Raw genomic sequence first — 21,350 nt, forward strand, 5'->3', positions numbered from 1 at the left:
AGTAGGATATCCTGTACAAGGAATCTGGATCCAAGTCACATGAAGAGTGCTTCGTGGGTCTAGGGATATGGTTTGGAGAAGAGTAAGCGTAGGAAGGACGAACGTGTTTCAGAAGAGACAAGGGTGAGCAAGCAAGACCAGAGGGAAAAGCTGGCGGGTTGCTTAGTAACTGAGGAAATGAGCGCAGCTCCTGCCACCGCATGCGCACCTGCAACTCCGGAAAGCGAGCCGCGCGGCCTAAGCCCAGTCGGAAGTGCCGGGCGAGGCGCTACAGGCGGCCCCGCGCGCGTTCCAAGGGCGCTAGGAGCCCGGGAGGCGTTCCGCTTGCCGGTGACGAGCCGTGACGCCTCAATGGTTACCTGGCGCGGCGCGGCTCGGAGCTTCAGAGTCTGGCGGCTCCTCTCTTCGACGCACCTCTTGTCGGGAGCGGGCGGCTGCGACTGCGTCTTGGTCGGCCATCGGGGCCGAGAACCATGAGCCCCGGGGGCGCGGGCTGCTCCAACGGGCTGCTGCTGACCGTGGGCTGGCTTCTCCTGGCGGGCCTCCGGTCCGCGTGTGGGACGAACGTCACTGCCATCCAGGATCCCAGCTTGGCCCCCGAGGGCGAGGGCGAGAATGAGGGCGAGGAGGAGGCCGAGAACGAGGCCGAGGCTGAGAGCGAGGCCCAGACTCTGCCAGAGGAGGATGGTGAGGGCGGGAGGCTCCTTAACGTGGACCAGCCGAAGGCAAAGCCCTGCTTTCTGTCTGAGGACAATGAGAATTATTAGCCCTGTTAGCATCTGTAGAGCTCAATTTGCAAACAGCCTGAATTTATACTTTTTTTCATATGCCTATTGGCCTTGAAGAGACTGTGCTAAGAAAAACAAATAAGCACATTATAGAAATTGTTATATGTGCTTTTTGTTGTTGTTGTTGTTAAGGAGTAGGAGTCGGAAGTAGCCTCTCACCAACAGGAATTATTTTGACTCCTTGTAGTTCTATTTCTTTCCCATTTTATTTTTTTTTAATTTTTTTGAAGTTCCAAATTACTTTGAGGTTGTACTACTTTCCACATTTGATCTTTAGGTTGGAACTCATTGGAATTAAGAATCCCCCTCACTGTGACACATCTTAGACCAAAATGCTGACAAAACTGCCCAGAAGCCCCTTGCCAGCTTCATGCAGCTCCACCTTTGAGCACCTCTGTAGCCTGGTGATAAGATATTTGTACGTTCCACTTCTGTCCACAATGGAATGGTAGTAGTAGGAAACACCTATTAAGGATCCAAGTAGTGGTTTTGTTGGATAATACCTGTTAGCCAAGGGGGAATGAGTCTGTGCTTGTTTCGTAAATTTGCCTTATTCTGCTGGGTCATTAAGCAATAAAACTTGACAAGCCATTAAATATGTTTTATTGGTTAGTAACACATTCTGGTTGGTAGAAAACCAGTTGCAGATTTGCAGCTCAAGGAGACTGATTCCCTTACCCCATAAATGACCTGGCTGAGATTCTTTTAATTTCCTTGGCAGTCTCACATCTCCTAGACATACAGAATAGGTGCTGTATTTATTAGCCTTTCTTTTATTTCCTGATGACATAGTGACCCTCAGCGACAGAAAGAAATTGACTATCTGAGGTTAATGGTGAGATGTAGGTTTGTATTGCCTTGATAACATTACAGGGAGTTTGTCGAGGTCCTTGACTTTGGAAGTGTGAAAGAGACTAGGCAAGAAAACATGTTTTAAGGCAGAATAGCTGTTGTTTCACTCTAGTTTTAAAAATAATTAACAATTTTAGTATTAAACTGTTCAAGGGATAGTTCTACCTGTAATGTGCTAAATAGAGTTTAGGCTAAGTCCAGACAATGAAGTTATAATGTCTTAGATACAAATTCAAATGTAGGCAAGGTATTTATTCTCTCACTGTCTCAGTTTTGTCATCTGTGAACTTTAGGGGGTCTACCTTTTGGAATTTCATATGTACAGTTTCATGTGTAGTTGTTTTTTCCTGGGAAGAGTGAGAATCCAGAACCATAACTAATTGGAAGTGTCTAAGATTGGAAATTTTCTAGAGCCATTATTAAAATTTGACAAAGCCCCTCAACCCTCCATGGACCAGTAAAAGCAGTCATCACTATTTGCTATCCAGTTCACTTTTTTTTAGATTTTAAAGCATTTTACAAGTAATTTACAAGAGTAAGAATAAAGGGTTAATGAAGCAACTTAAATGAAATTTTAATAAGAATGTAAATATGGAAAACTACAAATTTTTATTCCATATTTCCTGGTTTTGAAGATGTATATACCCTAGATGGGCAAGGCACTTTGAATGCAACTAAATGCTCATTAACTGTTATGTATGAATCTGGAATGTATCCATCTTATAAATACTGATTCCAGATTTCAAGTACATCTCTAATAGATTCTAGTTTATTCCTTTGGTTCTTTTTTTTTTTTTTTTAATTTTTTTTTTCAACGTTTATTTATTTTTGGGACAGAGAGAGACAGAGCATGAACGGGGAAGGGGCAGAGAGAGAGGGAGACACAGAATTGGAAACAGGCTCCAGGCTCTGAGCCATCAGCCCAGAGCCTGACGCGGGGCTCGAACTCACGGACCGCGAGATCGTGACCTGGCTGAAGTCGGACGTTTAACCGACTGCGCCACCCAGGCGCCCCTCCTTTGGTTCTTTTTGCACTTGCATTGTCAAAACAGTACTTTTGAAAACTATGAAGCCACATATTTTGTTGATGAGAAGACTGCCATGTTCTTTGCTCCCTAATTGCAAAATGTTTTCATTTTAGATTTATAAATACCAATTAGATGATTGACCCAATGAATTTTATTCATTTCTACATCATCTATTTTCTCTTAGTTACCTTTGTATACATACCTGCCATCATGATCTGTCCATTTACAAACCTTATCAAGTAAATTTTGGGGTATAAGGAGCTTTGAAAAGAAAAGAATATTGTCTATATCCTTTTAGCAAAATATTATGGTCCAGTTTATTTTCACAAAACATTTCAGGATCAAGTCTTTCCTGTTGAAAGACTAACTGAATGAAAATACTATATATCCTTTTCATCTTTAGAAATGTAATACTCATTAATCCATTGACTCTTGAGTTATAGAAAATTCATCTAGGATATTTAAGTTATCATCTCTCCTTTTGCTTATGCAATCAATTTCACCATCATCCTTAGCATTTAAGGTGCTGCTCTCTATCTCTGTGTTCATCTTCCGATTCATCCAACAATTGTGAAATGTTTCTCTCTGTCAATTTTCTTCTCCTTTTATGGACCAAAAACCAAAAAACGAAATTCAAAAACCTCAACTATGTTCAATGAAAGATGAAAATGGACTAGAAGAAAGGTGCATCTAGAGTTCTTTTATATCTTTCTGAAAGATGATGCAATTTTTTGGACAAAGAAATAAAACAAAGGATGATATAATGGTTATGATTTATTTTACAGTTACATCATCTTTCTAGGCAATTCCAACCACTCTTCCATTTTGTTGTCTTAGTGTTTTTAAAAAAAAACACACAGCTAGGAATGATCAATAAGTAATAATTAAATCAATCATTACAGATGATGAAATAACAAAATGTTTAAAAAATATAGGAAAAATTACTAAGATATTATGTTAGATTTATACTCATACCCCTTATACCCCCCATACCTTTTATACCTTTTATACACATAATGGTATACCTATACCTAAACCCTTAGATTTATAGTTATCCTATACCTATAAGCTTACATTTATAAAAGAACCAAGAACAGACCTACATAATAATTGCAAAATAAAAAAAAAAATAATTGCAAAATAGAATGAGTTTCATTCTATAAAATAAGTTTTATCCTATATAAATATAACTATTTTCTCTTTTTCTTTGGAACACCTCTAAGAAAGAATAAAAGTTATGAAATACCAACCTTACATATAAACTCTTAAAAAAGAAACTCAAAAGTTAAAATTGGATTCTGATGGTGTATACCAACAGTTAAAGTGTGATGAGAATTGAAGAAAACATTCCAGGATTTGCCAGAACAAAAAAGTTGAGGATCATTATCTACATCGTGGTGGATGCCAGGCTTTTATTAGTAAAGTCTAAAACCCAGTAGATTTTTAAGGAAGACTCATCACATTCTTGACTCCTATTGAAGTTACTATTGAAATTTCTACTCATTTTCACCTGTTCTTCTATCAAGTTAAGACAGCCTATTAGTATTTTGGGGACAGTTAGCTTTCGGCTCTATATGTAAGACTTTTATTTCTCTTAAGGTTTCATTTTGTTAGACTTGCCTGGTATTCCAACCTGTCATTTTTAGAGCCAGATTTATTTTCAAACATATTTGCTATCCTTTCTAGTTTTTCAGAATCTCTGGATTCAGTCAGCAGGATGCCAATATTTTCCAAGTCAGTAATAAAAATATTAAACAGGGCAGAGTCCTGTGACACATCATTCCTTACAAATTGGCACCAAGCAATTACTTAGCATCAGTGGATATTACTGTTTAGCAAGTTACACATAAAAAGTTTACTGACATTCAGACTGTATTTTTCCTTTTTACTCATAGATATATAACAGGAAATTTTGACAAATATCACACTGAAGTCCAGGTACATGTAATTTCTGTGACTCACCAGTATAGGATTCCCATCAAAAATGAAAGTTGGGGGCACCTGGGTGGCTCAGTTGGTTAAGCGTCCAACTTTGGCTCAGGTCATGATCTCGCAGTTTGTGAGTTCGAGCCCCGCATTGGGTTCTGTGCTGACAGCTCAGAGCCTGGAGCCTACTTTGGATTCTGTATCTCCCTCTCTCTCTCTCTGCCCCTCCCCTGCTCATGCTTGCTCGCTCTCTTTCTCTCTCAAAAATGAATAAACTTTAAAAAAAAATTAAAAAAAAAAAAACTCTGATATTGAGGTGTGCCTGGGTGTGTCAGTCAGTTGAGCATCTGACTCTTGATTTCAGCTCAGGTCATGATCCCAGGGTCATGGGGTTGGGCTCCATGCTGAGTGTGGAGTCTGATTAAGGTGTTCTCTCTCTCTCTCTCTCTCTCTCTCTCTCTCTCTCTCTCTCTGTCTCTCTCCCCCCTTTTTCCCCTCTGCCCCACCCACACTCATTCTCTCTTTCTCAAAAAATAAAATAAAAAGAAAGTCATTGAATGACCTAATGGGCAATCAAAGCCAAAAGGGACTTTAGAGATCATCTGATTAAATCCAGTCTTTCTGGAGTTAGGAGAGCTTAAGTAACTTTCCCAAAGTTGCATAGGTAGTGAATAGTGGGGCTGATTCATAGTTTTTTCTAATGGTTTTTTAAAAGAAGTTGTATTTAAAAGCTAATACTCATCCTCCTAACTGTGTTTTCTATGTTCAAGATTTGTCTTTTAATTTATATCTCATAATGTGCCAGCAGAAAGTATCCAAGCATTTCAAGCAAAAATGTCATTTCAAAATTGATCATGATAGGCCAAATAATTTAACAAAGTCAATATTAATTTACTTAACATGTATACACCAACAGCATAGTATTATTCAGTATATTTGGTGCTTGTAAATATAGAATAACAGTGTTTATGAATGTATTGTCTTACAGTAATCAAAATAGGAAAAACTGTGATGTGCACTGACTGTGAATGAAGTTATGCTATCTTAAGCATGTTTGCAGCAGTAAATAAGTTACAGAATGTTTTCACATATGTTATCTCATTTAATTCTTACAATAATCAAATAAGATAGATTTTTCTTTTCAGATTTTTGCAGAAGAGTTAAGTAGGCCTGACAGAGTTTTAAGTAATTTGATCAAACTCAGATGATTAGTGGTAGAAGAAGCAATGTGGACCCCAATTCCAATGCACTTTCCCATGTAATATTGTTAATTTAGGATGCAATGCTTTAAAAAAAATTCTAACCCCTCATGTAATATTTTTTATGTTGAGATATTAGTCCTAATCTGCTGTGAAGAATTGGCTGGTGGAAATCATGCCAGATTAGAAACAGAGAAATGTGATTTGAAAGCAATAATATTTAACTACTGAAACACATGTATATTCATAAATTATCCTGATAAATAAAGTGTTGGGATAAGTTCTTGGGAATAATCTATCATCTTAAGAATGTATAGAACCAACCTATAACAGAGATTTTAATAAACATTTGGGATAAAGACTTATTTTTGGATGGAAATGATGCACTCACAATTTTTTGTTTGGAAAATAGAGAATAGAAAAAATCGGGACTTACAGTTGGCAGGCTTTTGTTTTTTGTTTTTCTGACCTATAGAACTTTAACTCACCATGTATTAAGTTGGTGAAAAAAATTATTTTTAATTTATATAAGAGTTTAAATATAGACCTTCTTTGCAAAGTATTTCCTAATTTAATTCATTACTTTCACGATTTAGGCTTCTTTTGATTTAAGCAATAATAGAAGATGTACTAGGAATGACATTACTTTTCTGATTTAAAAAGTTAAAAAACTTTTTTTTTTTATTAAAGTTAAAAACTATCTGCTTCCCATGAATGCTTGTATCCTTCACCCTCAAGTAGTTTTTCACTTAAAAAAATTTTTACATGATTAAATAATGTATCTTTGCACTTTATATTTAGTTTCAAATAATACAGCAGTCAAAGAAGTAGAATTTGGGATGTGCACCGTTACATGTGGTAAGTAGCATAGAGCAGATAAATCAACAATATTGTAATTTGGTGGGAAGGAAAGGTAAAAGCTGTTGAAAATTTTTATTTGTAATTTGTGTGCTCTTATTTATCTCTTAAACTATAATTTGCACACAAAGCTCAAAAGGTAAGATATTGTCAGTTCATAATCCCTAAGTCTTATTTTAAGCTGGCTCCCTATATTTTTTTGGCACTTAAACTGCCTTCACTAAGTAAAAGTTTATCTCACAGATGTTCAGAAGATGAAGATCTTCCGATGCATCTCACAGATGTCTTCCCACACACTGCGTGGCAAATCTATCAAGAAATTTGTGTATTTGTAATACTCTATTATAAATTCTACATTTCTCCAATTCATATGTTATGTCTTGGGGAAAAGAGGTATTAGCTTTGGGGGAAATATAATGTTCACAAACTATGACTTTTTTCCATCATTCCATGAATAGAAATTGGACATAATATCTCTCACATGGGGGTGGGATTAAGGTTACATGTGCTATAATAGACCAGTGTTTCTCAAATTTAAGTGTCCACCCTAAGTGTCTGCAGAGCTTGTTAAAACCCAGGCTGCTGGGCCTACCCTGAGTTCCTAACTCACTTGGTCTTTGGAGGAGCCTAAGAATTTGTATTTCTAAACAAGTTTACAAATAAAGCTGATGCTGCTGGTTAAAAGACCATCTTTTAACAACCACTTTGAGAACCACTATAGACAGACTAGCATGCTGATAAGACAATAGATAACTCAATGAAATTCCGTTTATTCTAAATTAGAACCTGTCTTGCAAAAAGGATAGTGATGGGAGGGAAAGACAAAAACCAAAGGGTAGAAGACAGCAATCCATGCAGATGTAGAGCAGAATTGCTTTTTAAACTACACCTGAATTATTAATATTTAAGATAATATATTTTCATTGTGGCAAAATAAACCTAACATAAAATTTATTATTTTTATCATTTTTAAATGTACAACTGGTAATCTTAAACATGTGCATATTGTTGTACAATGATTACCACCATCCATCTCCAGAACTTTTTCATCATCCCAAAATGAAAACTCCATACCCATTAAACACGAACTCCCTGCTCTCTCCCCTTCCCCCACCTCCTGACAACCACTGTTCTACCTTCTGCCTCTTAAGATAATTTTAAAACTATTTTTTTACCTTAAATTCTTACTGGGTCAGAGTCAGAAATGAGAGGAATACATGTAATAAACCTGTGAATATTCATTTGTAATTTATATCTTTCTTTTGCTGCTTGCTTGAGAAATTTTCACAGGTAGAGACTTATTTTTAAGACAATTCTAGTAATTTATAGTGTATTACTCTATTATTTAAAGATGTGTTTCAAAAATTATATATTTGCTCATTCATCAAATCATTTTTTGAATTTTGCCTACTATGTGCCAGGCATTGTTACAGGTGCTGGAATAAAGCAGAGGAAACTCCTTGCATTCAAGGAGTGTATATTTTAGTAGGGGCAAAGAGAAAAATAATATTCAAACATGTAACATGTCAGATGGTGATAAATTCTAAGGAGAAAGATAAACCATAAAAGGTAATATTTCACATCTAAAATATTTTAAAATATTTTCAAACTTTTTTGGTTTATAACAGAACTATTTAGAGGGGAAAAAAGTGCTTTGGTGATAATTCTATTGAACTCCCAAAACAATATTTTAGCAGTCAAAAAATTTTCTGGAATACCCAGGCAGATTTTTAGGTTTACTTGGACTTACAGAAAATCTCACACCTACACATATCATTGCAATGAACTATATTTGGCTAAATAAATTCCTAATTAAATTTGCTTGGAAAATATTTATGCAGTTCAGAATAAGGCTGTGCATCTAGTGAGGTACCTTTCATAAATTCAAGCAGAGCTATACTGCAACCATTCTCAGGCATCTCTTTTAATCAAAAGAAATCTTTCCTCAAAGAGTATACTTATCATGATGAGCACTGAGTAATGCATAGAATTGTTGAATCACTATATTGTATACCCAAAACTAACATAACACTGTATGTTAACTACACTGGAATTAAAATAAAAACATAATTAAAAAAAAGATCTTTTCTCTCCCAATCTTCATCTCCTTATCTCATGTAGAGTCCTCTCCCTTGCTACTCAGTTTGGTCCATAGACCAGCTGCATCAGCATCTCCTGGGAGCTTGTTAGAAACGCAGAATCTCAGAACCTACTCCAGACCTACTGAATCAGAATTTGCGTGTTAATAAGACTTCCAGGTGATTGCGTGCACTCTAAAGTTTGAGAAGCACTGTTGTAAGTCATCTGTCACTGTTGTAAGTTGACTTCAACTTGCCCTTGAGAATGGGTTTTATGATTAACATCTTTAGAGGCTGAAAGAGGGAATCTGGTAGACAAGGAAATCAAGATGTACTGTTCCTTAGCCTGTGACTACACCGTCTTATCACAGGTCACTTATCCATACAACATGTTTATCATGTCACTGATTGAGCATTTATCATGTTCCTCAATTCTGGCAATGAAAGGCAAACCCAGTGGAGATCTGAGATCTGTTAGTAAAGACTTGATTTCTTGTTGTAAAAAAGTGTGGTAATTCTAAAAAAGTATCTTACTAGAAATTGAGATTTAATAGTTTCTCCTCCTATATTTAATATAGATTTTACTAATTTAAATATTTAGATTTTACTAAATCTAATTTAGATTTTACTAATCTAAATATTAAAAAGCATCATTTGTGTTTTAAAAATTTTTTTTTTCAACGTTTATTTATTTTTGGGACAGAGAGAGACAGAGCATGAACGGGGGAGGGGCAGAGAGAGAGGGAGACACAGATTCGGAAACAGGCTCCAGGCTCTGAGCCATCAGCCCAGAGCCTGACGCGGGGCTCGAACTCCCGGACCGCGAGATCGTGACCTGGCTGAAGTCGGACGCTTAACCGACTGCGCCACCCAGGCGCCCCGCATCATTTGTGTTTTAAAATGTGATTCTGGCAGGGCACCTGGGTGGTCCATTTGATTAAGCGTCTGACTCTTGATTTCAGCTCAGCTCATGATCTCACAGTTCTTGAGTTCAAGCTCTCTGGTTCTACACTGACAATGTGGAGCCTGCTTGGAATTCTCTCCGCACCCCCCCCCCATGGCCTCTCTGCCCCTTCCCCCTTCATAAAACAAATAAATAAACATTTAAAAAGAAAAAATATAATGTGATTTTGGGAATGTTCTCTAGAGTTCCAAAATCTCTTCTAAAAGTTCCATGCCAGATGAATTTGGGAGATCCTGTGTACTACTGTATTTCATCAAATCTAAGACTTTATCAGCTATAAGAAGCATATTTTATGTACCTCTAAAATGGAAAAATGCGGCCAATTTGTCACATGTTGTCAATTCAAAGGTAAATTCTGATTTCAAAAATGTTAAAATGTAAAAATTTTACATCTTCAATCAGTGAAAGCTTATACACTATAGCACATTAATTTCCTTAGCATATTCAAAGTTCTCCCCAAATTCTGTAAATAAAGAGGACCCTTTAATTTTATTTAATGTATCATTTTCAAATGTCTAACTGTGGAATACCTTTTCTTATGCTAACAACCAGAGGAACTAGTGTTTCATGTAACTCACTTTGGGAAATGCTGTTTTATGAAATAATTCAAAATGAGGGGCATAAAATAATTCTAAGCATTACCTCCCTGAAGTTAGGAATTTAACTTCTGAAATTAGAAGTCTCAAAAAAAAAAAAAAAAAAAGCCTAGGTAGAAAAAGAAAAGAAACTGGAATGAATTTTTCTTAACACTTGCTGGTTTCTTTTACCAAAGGTGTTGGTATTAGAGAAGTTATCCTAACAAATGGATGCCCTGGAGGTGAATCCAAGTGTATTGTACGGGTGGAAGAATGCCGTGGACCAGTAGATTGTGGCTGTGAGTTGGACTCTGTTTTGGGGGGGAGACAGAAGGGAAAAGTTTACTGTAGGGAAATAGCTTTAACCTCAGGCTGCCATGAGTGGAAGGAGCTGATCAATACTGAAAGGAAACTTAATAAAACTTAAAATTCCAGTTCTCTAGACAGTAATAGCTCTGAGTACCTTTCCATTTTTGCTTTACATTTTTTCAGTTATGTCTAAAATTTAACGTATATTCTCTGTAATACACTAGAACCTTATTATACTCAGGGCCTGTGATCAAGGCTGTGCTATAGTGAAATACTTTTGACACTTTGATCTTGACAAGTGATTGGCATGATTATCAATAGATTGGCAGACTTTAAACTGAGAACTTTGAGGTCTGTTCTATGTCAAATTACACTACTTTGAGAGTTCATTACTTCTAGTGGTAATCCTAATCAATAAATGGAATCCCTAACCAATAAATGGAAAGCCACTAGCGGATCTCAAAGTTTAATCTAATAGATCACTAAATTGGTTGCCTTTGCTATATATTCTGCAGAAGGAACAGACAGCTATGGTGTCTCCCACCTGCTTCTTTTAATGACTTTACATTGCATCCATTATTCCTCTCTGCTCTTCTACACTCAAACTCTCAATAATAATTTTGATAACGTCCAGCATATAATTGATTTAAAAAAAATTGATTTTATAATTTATATAGTGGCTTTTAAAAGTAGCCTTTGTATAAAGCAATTTATAATGCCCAATGGTATATATGTATTTAATTTTCCTTGTTTTTAGGGGGTAGACCAATTTCAGAAAGTCTTGACAGTGTTAGAATGGCATGTACTCATATATCTCCTGTAAATCGTTTCAAATATATTTGGAAACTTCTAAGGCCAGAGCAAGTAAGTCATGAATGTATGTAATGTGGTGCTTTCTAGTGAGTGATAAAATTTGTGTCCCAGTGCTTGATGGCTGTCAGAAAACTCTCTCTTTAGAAACAGTTTGCAAAAATGAAGTTAAAAATCGTACAACTTTGTTATTACTGAAATTTAAAATTTTTCAGTATTAATATATGCCTTGGGGTCAGCTATTATCAGAACTTAAAAACATCCATTTTATATAAAGTTTTCTATTTTGGAAGCAAATTTTTCATTTGTTTGCCTAGGAGTTGTATCAGGATAATAGTAGCTAACATTAATTGAGGGCTTATTAAGTGTCAGACATACACCTAGTGCTACAATTTCTTTTAACCCACATAACAATCTATGAGGTAATCCTTATCATTACACCCATTTTACAGATAAATAACTGAGAAGCAATGGGAAACTTGTCCTGGGTCACATAGGCAGGAAATGGTAAGGTTGGTACTTGATTGTCTGGATTGCCTGACTCTAAAATCCATGTGTATAATTAATTACTGTCCTACACTGAAAGACAATGACTACTCTTTTGTTATGAGGAATAAATTGTTTCCTGATCTTAAGTCCACATAAAGAATATTAGGACTTTTTTTTTTTCCTTTTTAAATAGCAACCTGTTATCCTTGTAAATGATTCAGCAATCCTGGAAGTACGCAGGGAAGTTCGCCCCTTGGTTTTCGAGTGTGCCACCTTGGATAATAATGAAATAGTAGCATCTATTAAATTCACAGTCTATACAACAAGTGGTAAGTGCCCAGTAATGTTTTTGTTTGCTTATATCAAACTTTAAAAAGCATCAAAATCATCTGGAGGACACCTTGCAACACAGATTGATAACCCTACCCCCAGGGCTTCTGATTCAGTAGATCTTAGGTGGGGCTGGCAGAATAGTTTGCATTTCTAACAAGTTCCCAGGTGCTGCTGGTCCAGAGACAACATTTTGTAAATCACTGGTTTTTATCATTTAGACTTTCTACAAGGTGATGCTTAATTTCTTTAAAAAGAATTTTTTTTTTTTTTTTACTATTTATTTTTGAGAGAGAGATAGGCAGAGCACGAGCAGGGGAAAGGCAGAGAGAGACAGACACACAGAATCCGAAGAAGGCTCCAGGCTGAGTTGTCAGTACAGAGCCTGACTCAGGGGTTGAACCCACAAACTGCAAGATCATGACCTGAGCTGAAGTTGGTGGTTAACCGACTGAGCCACCCAGGGACCCCAGTGGTGCTTAATTTCTTTTTCACAAAGTAGAGTCAGATGTGTTTCACTTTGAGAAACTGGTGCATTCCTGAAGTGTTTCCAAAGAACAGTCCTCTAACTTGAATTATATTATTTTACTTCTATCACAAAAGTGAAAGTGCATACATGGAATTCTCACGGATACACAACAATTTTGGCACAGTAAAATAAATAAAATTAAGAAACGTTATGTCAAAACATGGCTTTTTAAACATTATTCATTTGAAGAAAATATTTTTTTGATGAAACAATAATGTAGTCCTCAATTTTTGTCACAAAAGGCAAATCTTGTCCTGAACATAACTTTAAATGTTAGAAACTGTACTTGTCTTGCAAAATTAATCCATGGGCGTATCCTTCCAGTTTAGACCACAATGTCTAATATCTCTAATTATTTTCTTTTGTTCAGTTGTTCTTAACTTAACATTGTTGTCATTGTTATTGATGGTATGAGGGGGCTTGGTCACAAGGTCTTTTGAGAATCCAATCAAGATTCAAGAGGCTTTTCCCAGAAAAATGCCCACATAAACAAACATGCCAAGAGCTACCTGTTATTTTAAGAGAGTTCATGGATTTCTTGAAGCTATTTCTCAATCCCATGTAAAGAATTTTTGCTGTAGTTTAGAGATACCATACACTGTAGAGATAGCATAACACTGTTTATCAAAATGGAAAAAAGCTAAAATATTTTGGAGGTGACTTTTAAAAATAAACTATAACTTTTTTTGATGTGTTTAGTGTCTTTAAAAAAACATTTATGGTGAAAGCTAATAATCTTGCTCTTCAGTTGAGATATCAAGTGTTGTAAAAAGGATAATTTCAATAAAGTACTAAAAAAAGGCAAGAAAGGGCCAAACCTCATCAAACTAAAACATATCTCAGTAAGTGCTAACTAGTTCAGGGTATTTATGGTTTGGGGACCATTCTTTCTTTTTGTCCCTACAGCCTAATCTTTGTTAAGACCATACCTCTTCCTATGATTAGAAGTCAATATGCATTTGATATTGTGTAAGCTAAGGGCTAGAACACAGACCCCAAAATGTTAGCCCTTAAATGAGACAAAGTTGACTTCTCTCTTGTAGCAAGTAGTCCAAGGCTGATGGGTTAGCTCTGCCATCTCAGGACATGCACTGGTTAAATGACAAAATGTTTTCAGAACACTTTGGTATCAGTTTCTTTTGACAATTGGGAACACCACTGTGATAGACCCTTTTGGCTATTTGGACACTGAACAAATATTTTGTCTATAAATGTATAAATGTCACCACAATATGGCACTGGCTTGAAACAAGTACACAATTGCAATATTGTTAGGGTAAATATGATTTAGTTAATGAAAATTTCCCATCCATTCCCTTTACATCAGATTTTTCACTTCCACAACAGTTGTCTTTATAGTCAGACATTGTTATGGATTGAATTGTGTTTCCTTTCTTAAGTCCTAACTCCCAGAACCGCAGAATGTGACTGTATTTGGAAATAGGATCATTGCAGATGTAATTTGTTCAGTTAACATAAGGTCATACATACTAGAATGGAGTGGGTCTTTAATTCACTATGACTGGTATCCTTATAAGAAGAGGGAAATTTGGACACAAACACAGAATGAGAAGGATGAGAATGTCATGTGAAGACACAAAGACACACAGGGAGAAGACAGCCATGTGAAAGCAGAGGCAGAGATTAGGGTTATGTTGCCACAAGTCAGGGAACATCTGGGGCCACCAGAAGCAGGAAGAAGAAAGGAAGGATCTGCCCCCAGAGACTTTGGAGGGAGCAAGGCCTTACCAACACCTTGCATTCAGACGTTTAGCCTCTAGAACTTTGAGGCAATAAATTTCTGTTTTTAAGTCACCCAGTTTGTGGTACCCTAGAAAACGAATGCAGGCATAAGCTTAGTTTTTCTAAGAAGTTAGAACATCGAAATTCACCTATTTTCATTAAAAAATCTCAATAGGAAACACAGCCCACTTTTTTTTTAGGTATAAAAGTAATCAAGATATAAAAATAATCCATGCAAGAAGACTACTGTTGAAATGAAGTATCTAGATACTACCATCAGCATTTTACTATCCTTCTATAAATCCATTGATCCGTATTATTTTTTTCAATGCATTTCAACATAATTTGCTAATGCCTGCATACTTCCCATAGAAATTTCACTCTCCATCCTCTCTAGGCTAGTATTGCAGGGTAGTGAATAAATGGCAAGGAATTTTGCCATTTCTTCTTCTCAGGTTTTAATACTAAAAGGTGTCTTTCATTCGAGCTTAAAAATCTCACTGCCGTCTCTAAATCTAAAATTATCAAAAACAAAAAGATTTTTAAAAATCTAACAATGTTGGAATATCAATATGATGTGATTTCTCTGTCATACTTGAAACTGTTTAGTGAGATCACTAACTGAGTTTATACCTCTGGCATTAGAAAGAAGAAAATAATTGAGTTTATACCCCTGGCATTAGAAGAAAGGTGAAAAATTGTACTCTTTCATGTTTAAAGAGTAGGAAGAAAATCCAGACAAATAAGCAGTTGAAATTGCCCATACAGGAAGCTATTACTGATAGGGTGGTACTTACCAAAATTAAACTATTACAAGATATAAACAGCTTGTACAAATCATTAAACCTCCCTAAACATTGGTTTACTTATCTGTGTAGTTCAGTAGTTGCATTTGGTAATCTCTCTGGTCCTTCTTCACACGAATTCTTTATGGTTCTATGATTTATCAACTGGGAAGAACCACAAGAAAACTATATAATTGGTAAGGTAAGTAAAATTTGATATAAATTGGCTTTTCACCAATTTACAACGTAACAATGTTATAATACATATGGTAGAGTGGCTTTGTCTATTTAATAGACTTATTTGCAAGAAGAGCAGAAAGATATGGGAGAGAATGTCTAATTTAAAAGTACTCTGTGGATATTTGTATAAAAACATAAACCTCTAGCCCTATCTTACAACATTTCTAAAAATTAGAGATATATCATAGTCCTAAATGTAAACACTAAAGCCATAAAGCTTAAAAAAGGAAACATAAGAAAATATCTGCATGATTCAGGAGTAGGCAAGGGTTTCTTAGATACGACTCAGAAAACAATCACCATAAAAGGGAAGATTGATAAATTAGGCTTCATCAAAATTAAAAACTTTAGCTCATTAAAAGAAATAAATCAGTTTGGGTACAGTTTGGGCAAAGATCTTACAGTTTCTTGGAAAAATAAAGTGTACCTCTACCTTATGACCCAGCACTTCCACTCTTAGGTATTTATCCAAGAGAAATGTACATTTGCAGATGACTTGAATAAAAATGTTTGCAGCAGTTTATTTGTAATAGCCTAAAGCTGTAACAGCCTGAATGTCCATCAGTAGGAAAATGAATAGACAAATTGGACTACTACTCGTCAATAAAAAAGAAAAAAAAAACTATTGATACATGCAGCAGTGTAGGTGAATCTCTAAAATAGGCTGAGTAAAAAAAGCCTTACACTAAGGAATATATAGTGTATGTTTCCATTCCTATAAAGTTCTAGAACAGGCAGAACTAATCTGTAGTAGAAAAGAAAATCAGGACAGTAGTTGCCTCTGGAGGATGGGGCAGAGATTAACTGGGAGGGGCTAAAGGGAGTCTCTGGGGTATAGCAATAGCCTGAGTCTTCATAGGGTTTGAATTATATATGTGTGTTTGCATTTGCCAAAATAAATGTACATTTAAAATCTTTGTGCAATTCGTGGTAAATTTTACCTCAAAAGAAAAAGTATAAACAAGTATTGAACTCTAGTTAATGATATGCATGTTGAAGATTTTTGTGGGGAATTGGCAGACATTAGAAAATTATGTTGAAATACATTGAAAAATTAAGATGGATCAATGGATTTATAGAAGGATGGACAGATGGATAGTAAAATGTTGATGGTATCTAGGTGGTGGGAATACAGGATGTTCACTGTTAAATGCTTTCAACTTTTCTGCATGTTTGAAAAGGACATTTCACGTCCATCAGCTGATCAATGGATAAAGAAGATGTGGTTTATATATACAATGGAATACTACTTGGCAATGAAAAAGAATGAAATCCTGCCATTTGCAGCAATATAGCTGGAACTGGAGGGTATTATGCTAAGTGAAATAAGTCAGTCAGAGAAAGATAGATATCCTATATTTTCATTTATATATAAGTGGAACTTGAGAAACTTAACAGAAGACCATGGGGGAAGGGAGGGAGGAAATAGTTACAAACAGAGAGGGAGGGAGGCAAGGCATAAGAGACTCTTAAATACAGAAAACAAACTGAGGCTGGATGGGGGGTGGTGTAGAGGGGAAAATGGGTGATGGGCGTTGACGAGGGCACTTGTTGGGTTGTGCACTGGGTGTTGTATGTAAGCAATGAATCACAGGAACCTACCCCCAAAACCAAGAGCACACTGTACACACATATGTTAGCCAATTTGACAGTAAGTTATAATAAAAAAAAAAAGAAAGAAAGAAAAGGACATTTCAAAGGTGATGAGCAAGCTTACTAATAACTTTCTTTCCACTAATTCTTCCTGTATTTTTCTAAAGTTGTTTTTTAGATGTGAAGTTTCCATTTAGATATGTATCTCCTTTTTTATACAGTGGTAATAACCATCAGGTGTGTGTGTTTTCTCTAGAATTGCAAATGAAAAGATCAAGCCGACCAGACACTGATGCAGTCCTAGTTTTTGTGCTGACCATAGGAGTTATTATCTGTATATTTGTGATCTTTGTACTGATATTCATAATTATAAACTGGTAGGTAAAGGGCTCAGCTGAGTCATCACCCTTGCTTGATGTCCTCCTTGTCTGTCCCCACTTCTTGTTTGATGAATCCAAAGCTCCATCCATAATGCCTCCCATATGTATCTTGAAACAGTCCAACACCCTCTATACCTCCTGCAACTATTCCATTTCAGGCTAATCTCATGACTTGCTTCCCAGCCACAAAAGAGCTTGAAATGCAATTTTTAGAATTTTATATAGTAATTGCTAAAAAAAGTGTTTTGAATGTATATGTGTGTTGTCCAGTTGTAGTTCCCACAACTCTCAAACTTGGTTAGTATAAGCTACTAATCCATTTTTTAAAATATTTCTAATACTTACCTGACTTTACACTCTGGTACAGTCTAAGGACTCATCCACTATCACCATGTAATTGATACAACACAAACTAAAAATAAATCATGACTAAGGAGGCACTTCTATATAGAGCAAATTATATAGATCTATTTAGTTTTGGTTTTCATTTCACAAGGGATTTTTGTTTTTGTTTTTTTCTCTAGGGGGGCAGTCAAGTCTTTCTGGGGGGAGAAATCCTCATCAACTGAGATACCATCTGAGCTGAGCTTAGTGAGATACAAAGATTCAACTTCTCTTGACCAATCACCAACAGAAATACCTGGAACTGAAGATGATGCTTTAAGTGAATGGAATGAATGATATATGGAAGATATATAAGAAACAAAAGGAGATTAGAGCATATCAGATTCATTACTATAAAAATAAAATATATGGTTAAATACTTTAATAATTTTGCAAGTGATTTCCCACAGTCTGAGGGTAATGCAATATGAGAAGGGGCTATTGTAACCAGTGTCTTCATGGTAAAGTTATCAAAAATTATTTTAATTTGGGGGCACCTGGGTGGCTCAGTTGGTTAGGCAGCCGACTTCGGCTCAGGTCATGATCTCACGGTTTATGAGTTCAAGCCCTGCGTCGGGCTCTGTGCTGACAGCTCAGAGCCTGGAGCCTGTTTCGGATTCTGTGTCTCCCTCTCTCTGACCCTCCCCCGTTCATGCTCTGTCTCTCTCTGTCTCAAAAATAAATAAACATTAAAAAAAATTTTTTTTAATTATTTTAATTTGTTCTCAACACTTGCCATTTCAGGTAATCACTTGGTAACATTTACCTAAAGAGGTGCACACACACACACACACACACACAGAATTCTAAACACATTTTTGGTCAATTTGGTCACTTCTAAGGTGATATGCCTATTTTGTCCCAAACAAGAAAAATGTCATATAGAAGATGCCTTGCATATTAGACTTACTTCCTTCTGGGAGCACTGGATTGAACTTCCTAAAGCAAATCATACTTTAGAATTTCTGCAGGGCATATGAATATACAGCATCACTTGTAAAACATGAGATAATAATAATAATATCAACAACCACCACCTCCACTTAGTAACTATTATGTGCCGAGCATCGCTTAAAGCATTTTACATATATTAAGTAATATAACTATGATTGTATATAGGAAATATGTAAGGAGGAAGTGGGGTGGAACTTGGAGATGGCTGAGTAAATGATACATATTTAACATGCCTTGTATTTCTCACAGAAAAAAAAAGCGCATTAAGAACTTTTGAATGTCCACTGATAAGAACCTTCTTTGTGCTTGGTATACAGATGATAACATCTCAAAACCAAGGTACTTATTTCTGAACATCATTACTGTCTTTTTGTATTGTGTCATTATGTGATACTGCTATGGCCAACTATCATGAAAGACACCAAGGCACTAGACAGTTTGATTTGGTAGACTTAACAGATTTTCAGAAGTTTTGACAGTAGCACAAAATATACTGAATTTTTTATAGATGAATTCTGTGCCAACTTCATTGCTCTTATTACAAGATTTTCCTGATGATAGCATTAACTCTGCACATCTGTGAAGAAAACACTGTAAATGGGCATTTATGGTCTACCTCCCTCTAGTAGCCTAGACATTGGCTATGTTGTAGAATTATCCATGCATTCCATTTTATATTTGTATTTGAAAGAAGCAATGAAGAATTGGCTGGAAAGTGATTGTTATTTGTTGTAGGAATTCTACTAGAGACTTTGAGTGAAAAGAAACTGTTTTATTAAAATCTCCCAAAATAATTGTGGGGTTTTGTTTTTTGTTTTTGTTTTTGTTTTCATTTTTGTTTACTTTTTTTTTGGTGACACCCCTTTTCCCTAGATAAGTGTGAAAAAAAAAAGTCAACCTTCCATTTCTTATTCCTGATTAAGTATGGCATAGGTGTTAAACATTCTTCAATGGTAATTGTCATCCTTATTTTTAGAACTGTGAACAGCAGTGGTTTCTAACCGTAGTTCAGTGACCATTAATGTTCAGTCAGGTGAACAGGTTTAGTTGTATTTCTGGCTGTCTGCTCTCCAGGTAAGTGGTCAGATGAGGACCATGTGACTAGTTCTGGCCAATGAGTTATGAGACAAAATTCCAAGTTTCACTTTCAGACTAGAACATTTCACTATGAAGACATCCAGAGCTTATCTCCTCTCTGCCAGAGCGACCAAAAATGCTTAGTTGCTGACTGTACTGACACCTTGGATCCCAGAGTGAGGCTCACATGACACAGGATCTTCAGTCAACCAACTATGGATATGCAGCATGAGATAGAAATAGACCTTGTGATTTTAAGCCACTGAAAGTTAGAGGTTGTTTGATACAGCAGGTTTACTAAGATTATCCTTATTGAGACATAAATGTTTTCTAAAAAACGGGTTTCCATGGTCCTATGAGTTGAAGACTTCGTTAGTGCAGAACTTCCCTTCAATATGCTATGCACATTGTGACTCTTCAAGAAGGGGATATAGGTATAATTTTTTTAATATTTATTTTTGAGAGAGAGTATGCAGGGGGAGGGGCAGAGAGTGTGGGGGACAGAGGATTGGAAGTAGGCTCTGCACTTACAGCAGCGAGCCCAATGTGGGGCTCAAACACACAAACCATGAGATGATGACCTGAGCCAAAGTCAGACGCTAAAACTGACTGAGCTACCCAGACACCCAAGGTAAATTTTTCAAATTTCTTGCTGGTCTGTTGAACAAAAGTGAAAGCATGCATGAATATTAATACTATACCAACTCAGAAATACAGTTTTGAGCAGGACTGTCTGATAGGTCTGTTCACAAGGAGTTAGGCAGGGCTCAGTGAACTAGTCTTTCATAGTGTATAACATACCACATATCAACAATGCACCTTGACCATAGTAGATATCTGGGTGTTCAAGACTTACCTTGATGGCCTTTCTTAAAATCATCCTATTCCTGAGTCCTCTCTTGAGGACTGTGACCACACTGCACTAGGTTATAATAATCAGCAAACCTTATACTGAAGTAGATTATGATATGTTCGAAGCCTCCATGGAATCACTCCAGGTCTCACAAAGACCCTCTGTCATTTGCCACTTGGTCATAGTCTGCCTGTTGGGGGATCTGTGTCTGCTCTGGTAAATGAGGACTCCACTGTACATCGTTAAAGATTTATGGGGCCAGTCACTTCCCTCACCAGGAAGACTCACCCAAGGCATCTTCTAGTCCTATCCACTCCCAAATTCCAGGCATTTGTTACTTTTCTTGGTCACCAAAATGTCCACAGGGAAAGCCTTGAAGTTTGCATCTGGTTTCAGAAGGTAAATGAAGCGAAGCAGTTATGTATCCAAAAGAAGCCTTCCTTTTTTGTACCTCAAGGCATTGGTCTCTGCAGATGCAGCAGCAGGACTTTTTGAAGAGTTCAGGCAACAACCTACTCAACAAAAAAAATCCTACATTTGTCCTTTCATTCAACTAATATTCATTGAGCCATTCCTATGAGCCAGATACTGTACTAGACATTAGAA

At 36.3% G+C, this 21,350-nt stretch overlaps 1 protein-coding gene across 1 annotated transcript; it reads left to right on the forward strand.

Annotated features, from left to right (window-relative positions):
* The first annotated feature begins 473 nt into the window (after positions 1-473).
* SPACA1 (sperm acrosome associated 1) lies at positions 474-18,157 on the forward strand. The gene is made up of 7 exons (XM_030314623.1): positions 474-687; positions 6,595-6,651; positions 10,466-10,567; positions 11,335-11,441; positions 12,070-12,205; positions 17,353-17,473; positions 18,001-18,157. Exons 1-7 carry the CDS (start codon positions 474-476, stop codon positions 18,155-18,157), a joined length of 894 nt encoding a protein of 297 aa, XP_030170483.1.
* The last annotated feature ends 3,193 nt before the right edge of the window (positions 18,158-21,350 follow it).

This window comes from Lynx canadensis, chromosome B2, assembly GCF_007474595.2.
Source record: "Lynx canadensis isolate LIC74 chromosome B2, mLynCan4.pri.v2, whole genome shotgun sequence".
NCBI classification, from domain to species: Eukaryota; Metazoa; Chordata; class Mammalia; order Carnivora; family Felidae; genus Lynx; species Lynx canadensis.

Excerpts from the sequence above, each read along its gene's own strand:
- SPACA1 (XM_030314623.1), top strand. The coding sequence starts at position 474 with ATGAGCCCCGGGGGCGCGGGCTGCTCCAACGGGCTGCTGCTGACCGTG. Across the intron at positions 688-6,594 it reads GACTCTGCCAGAGGAGGATG|TTTCAAATAATACAGCAGTC; the intron begins GTGAGGGCGGGA and ends CTTTATATTTAG. Across the intron at positions 6,652-10,465 it reads GATGTGCACCGTTACATGTG|GTGTTGGTATTAGAGAAGTT; the intron begins GTAAGTAGCATA and ends CTTTTACCAAAG.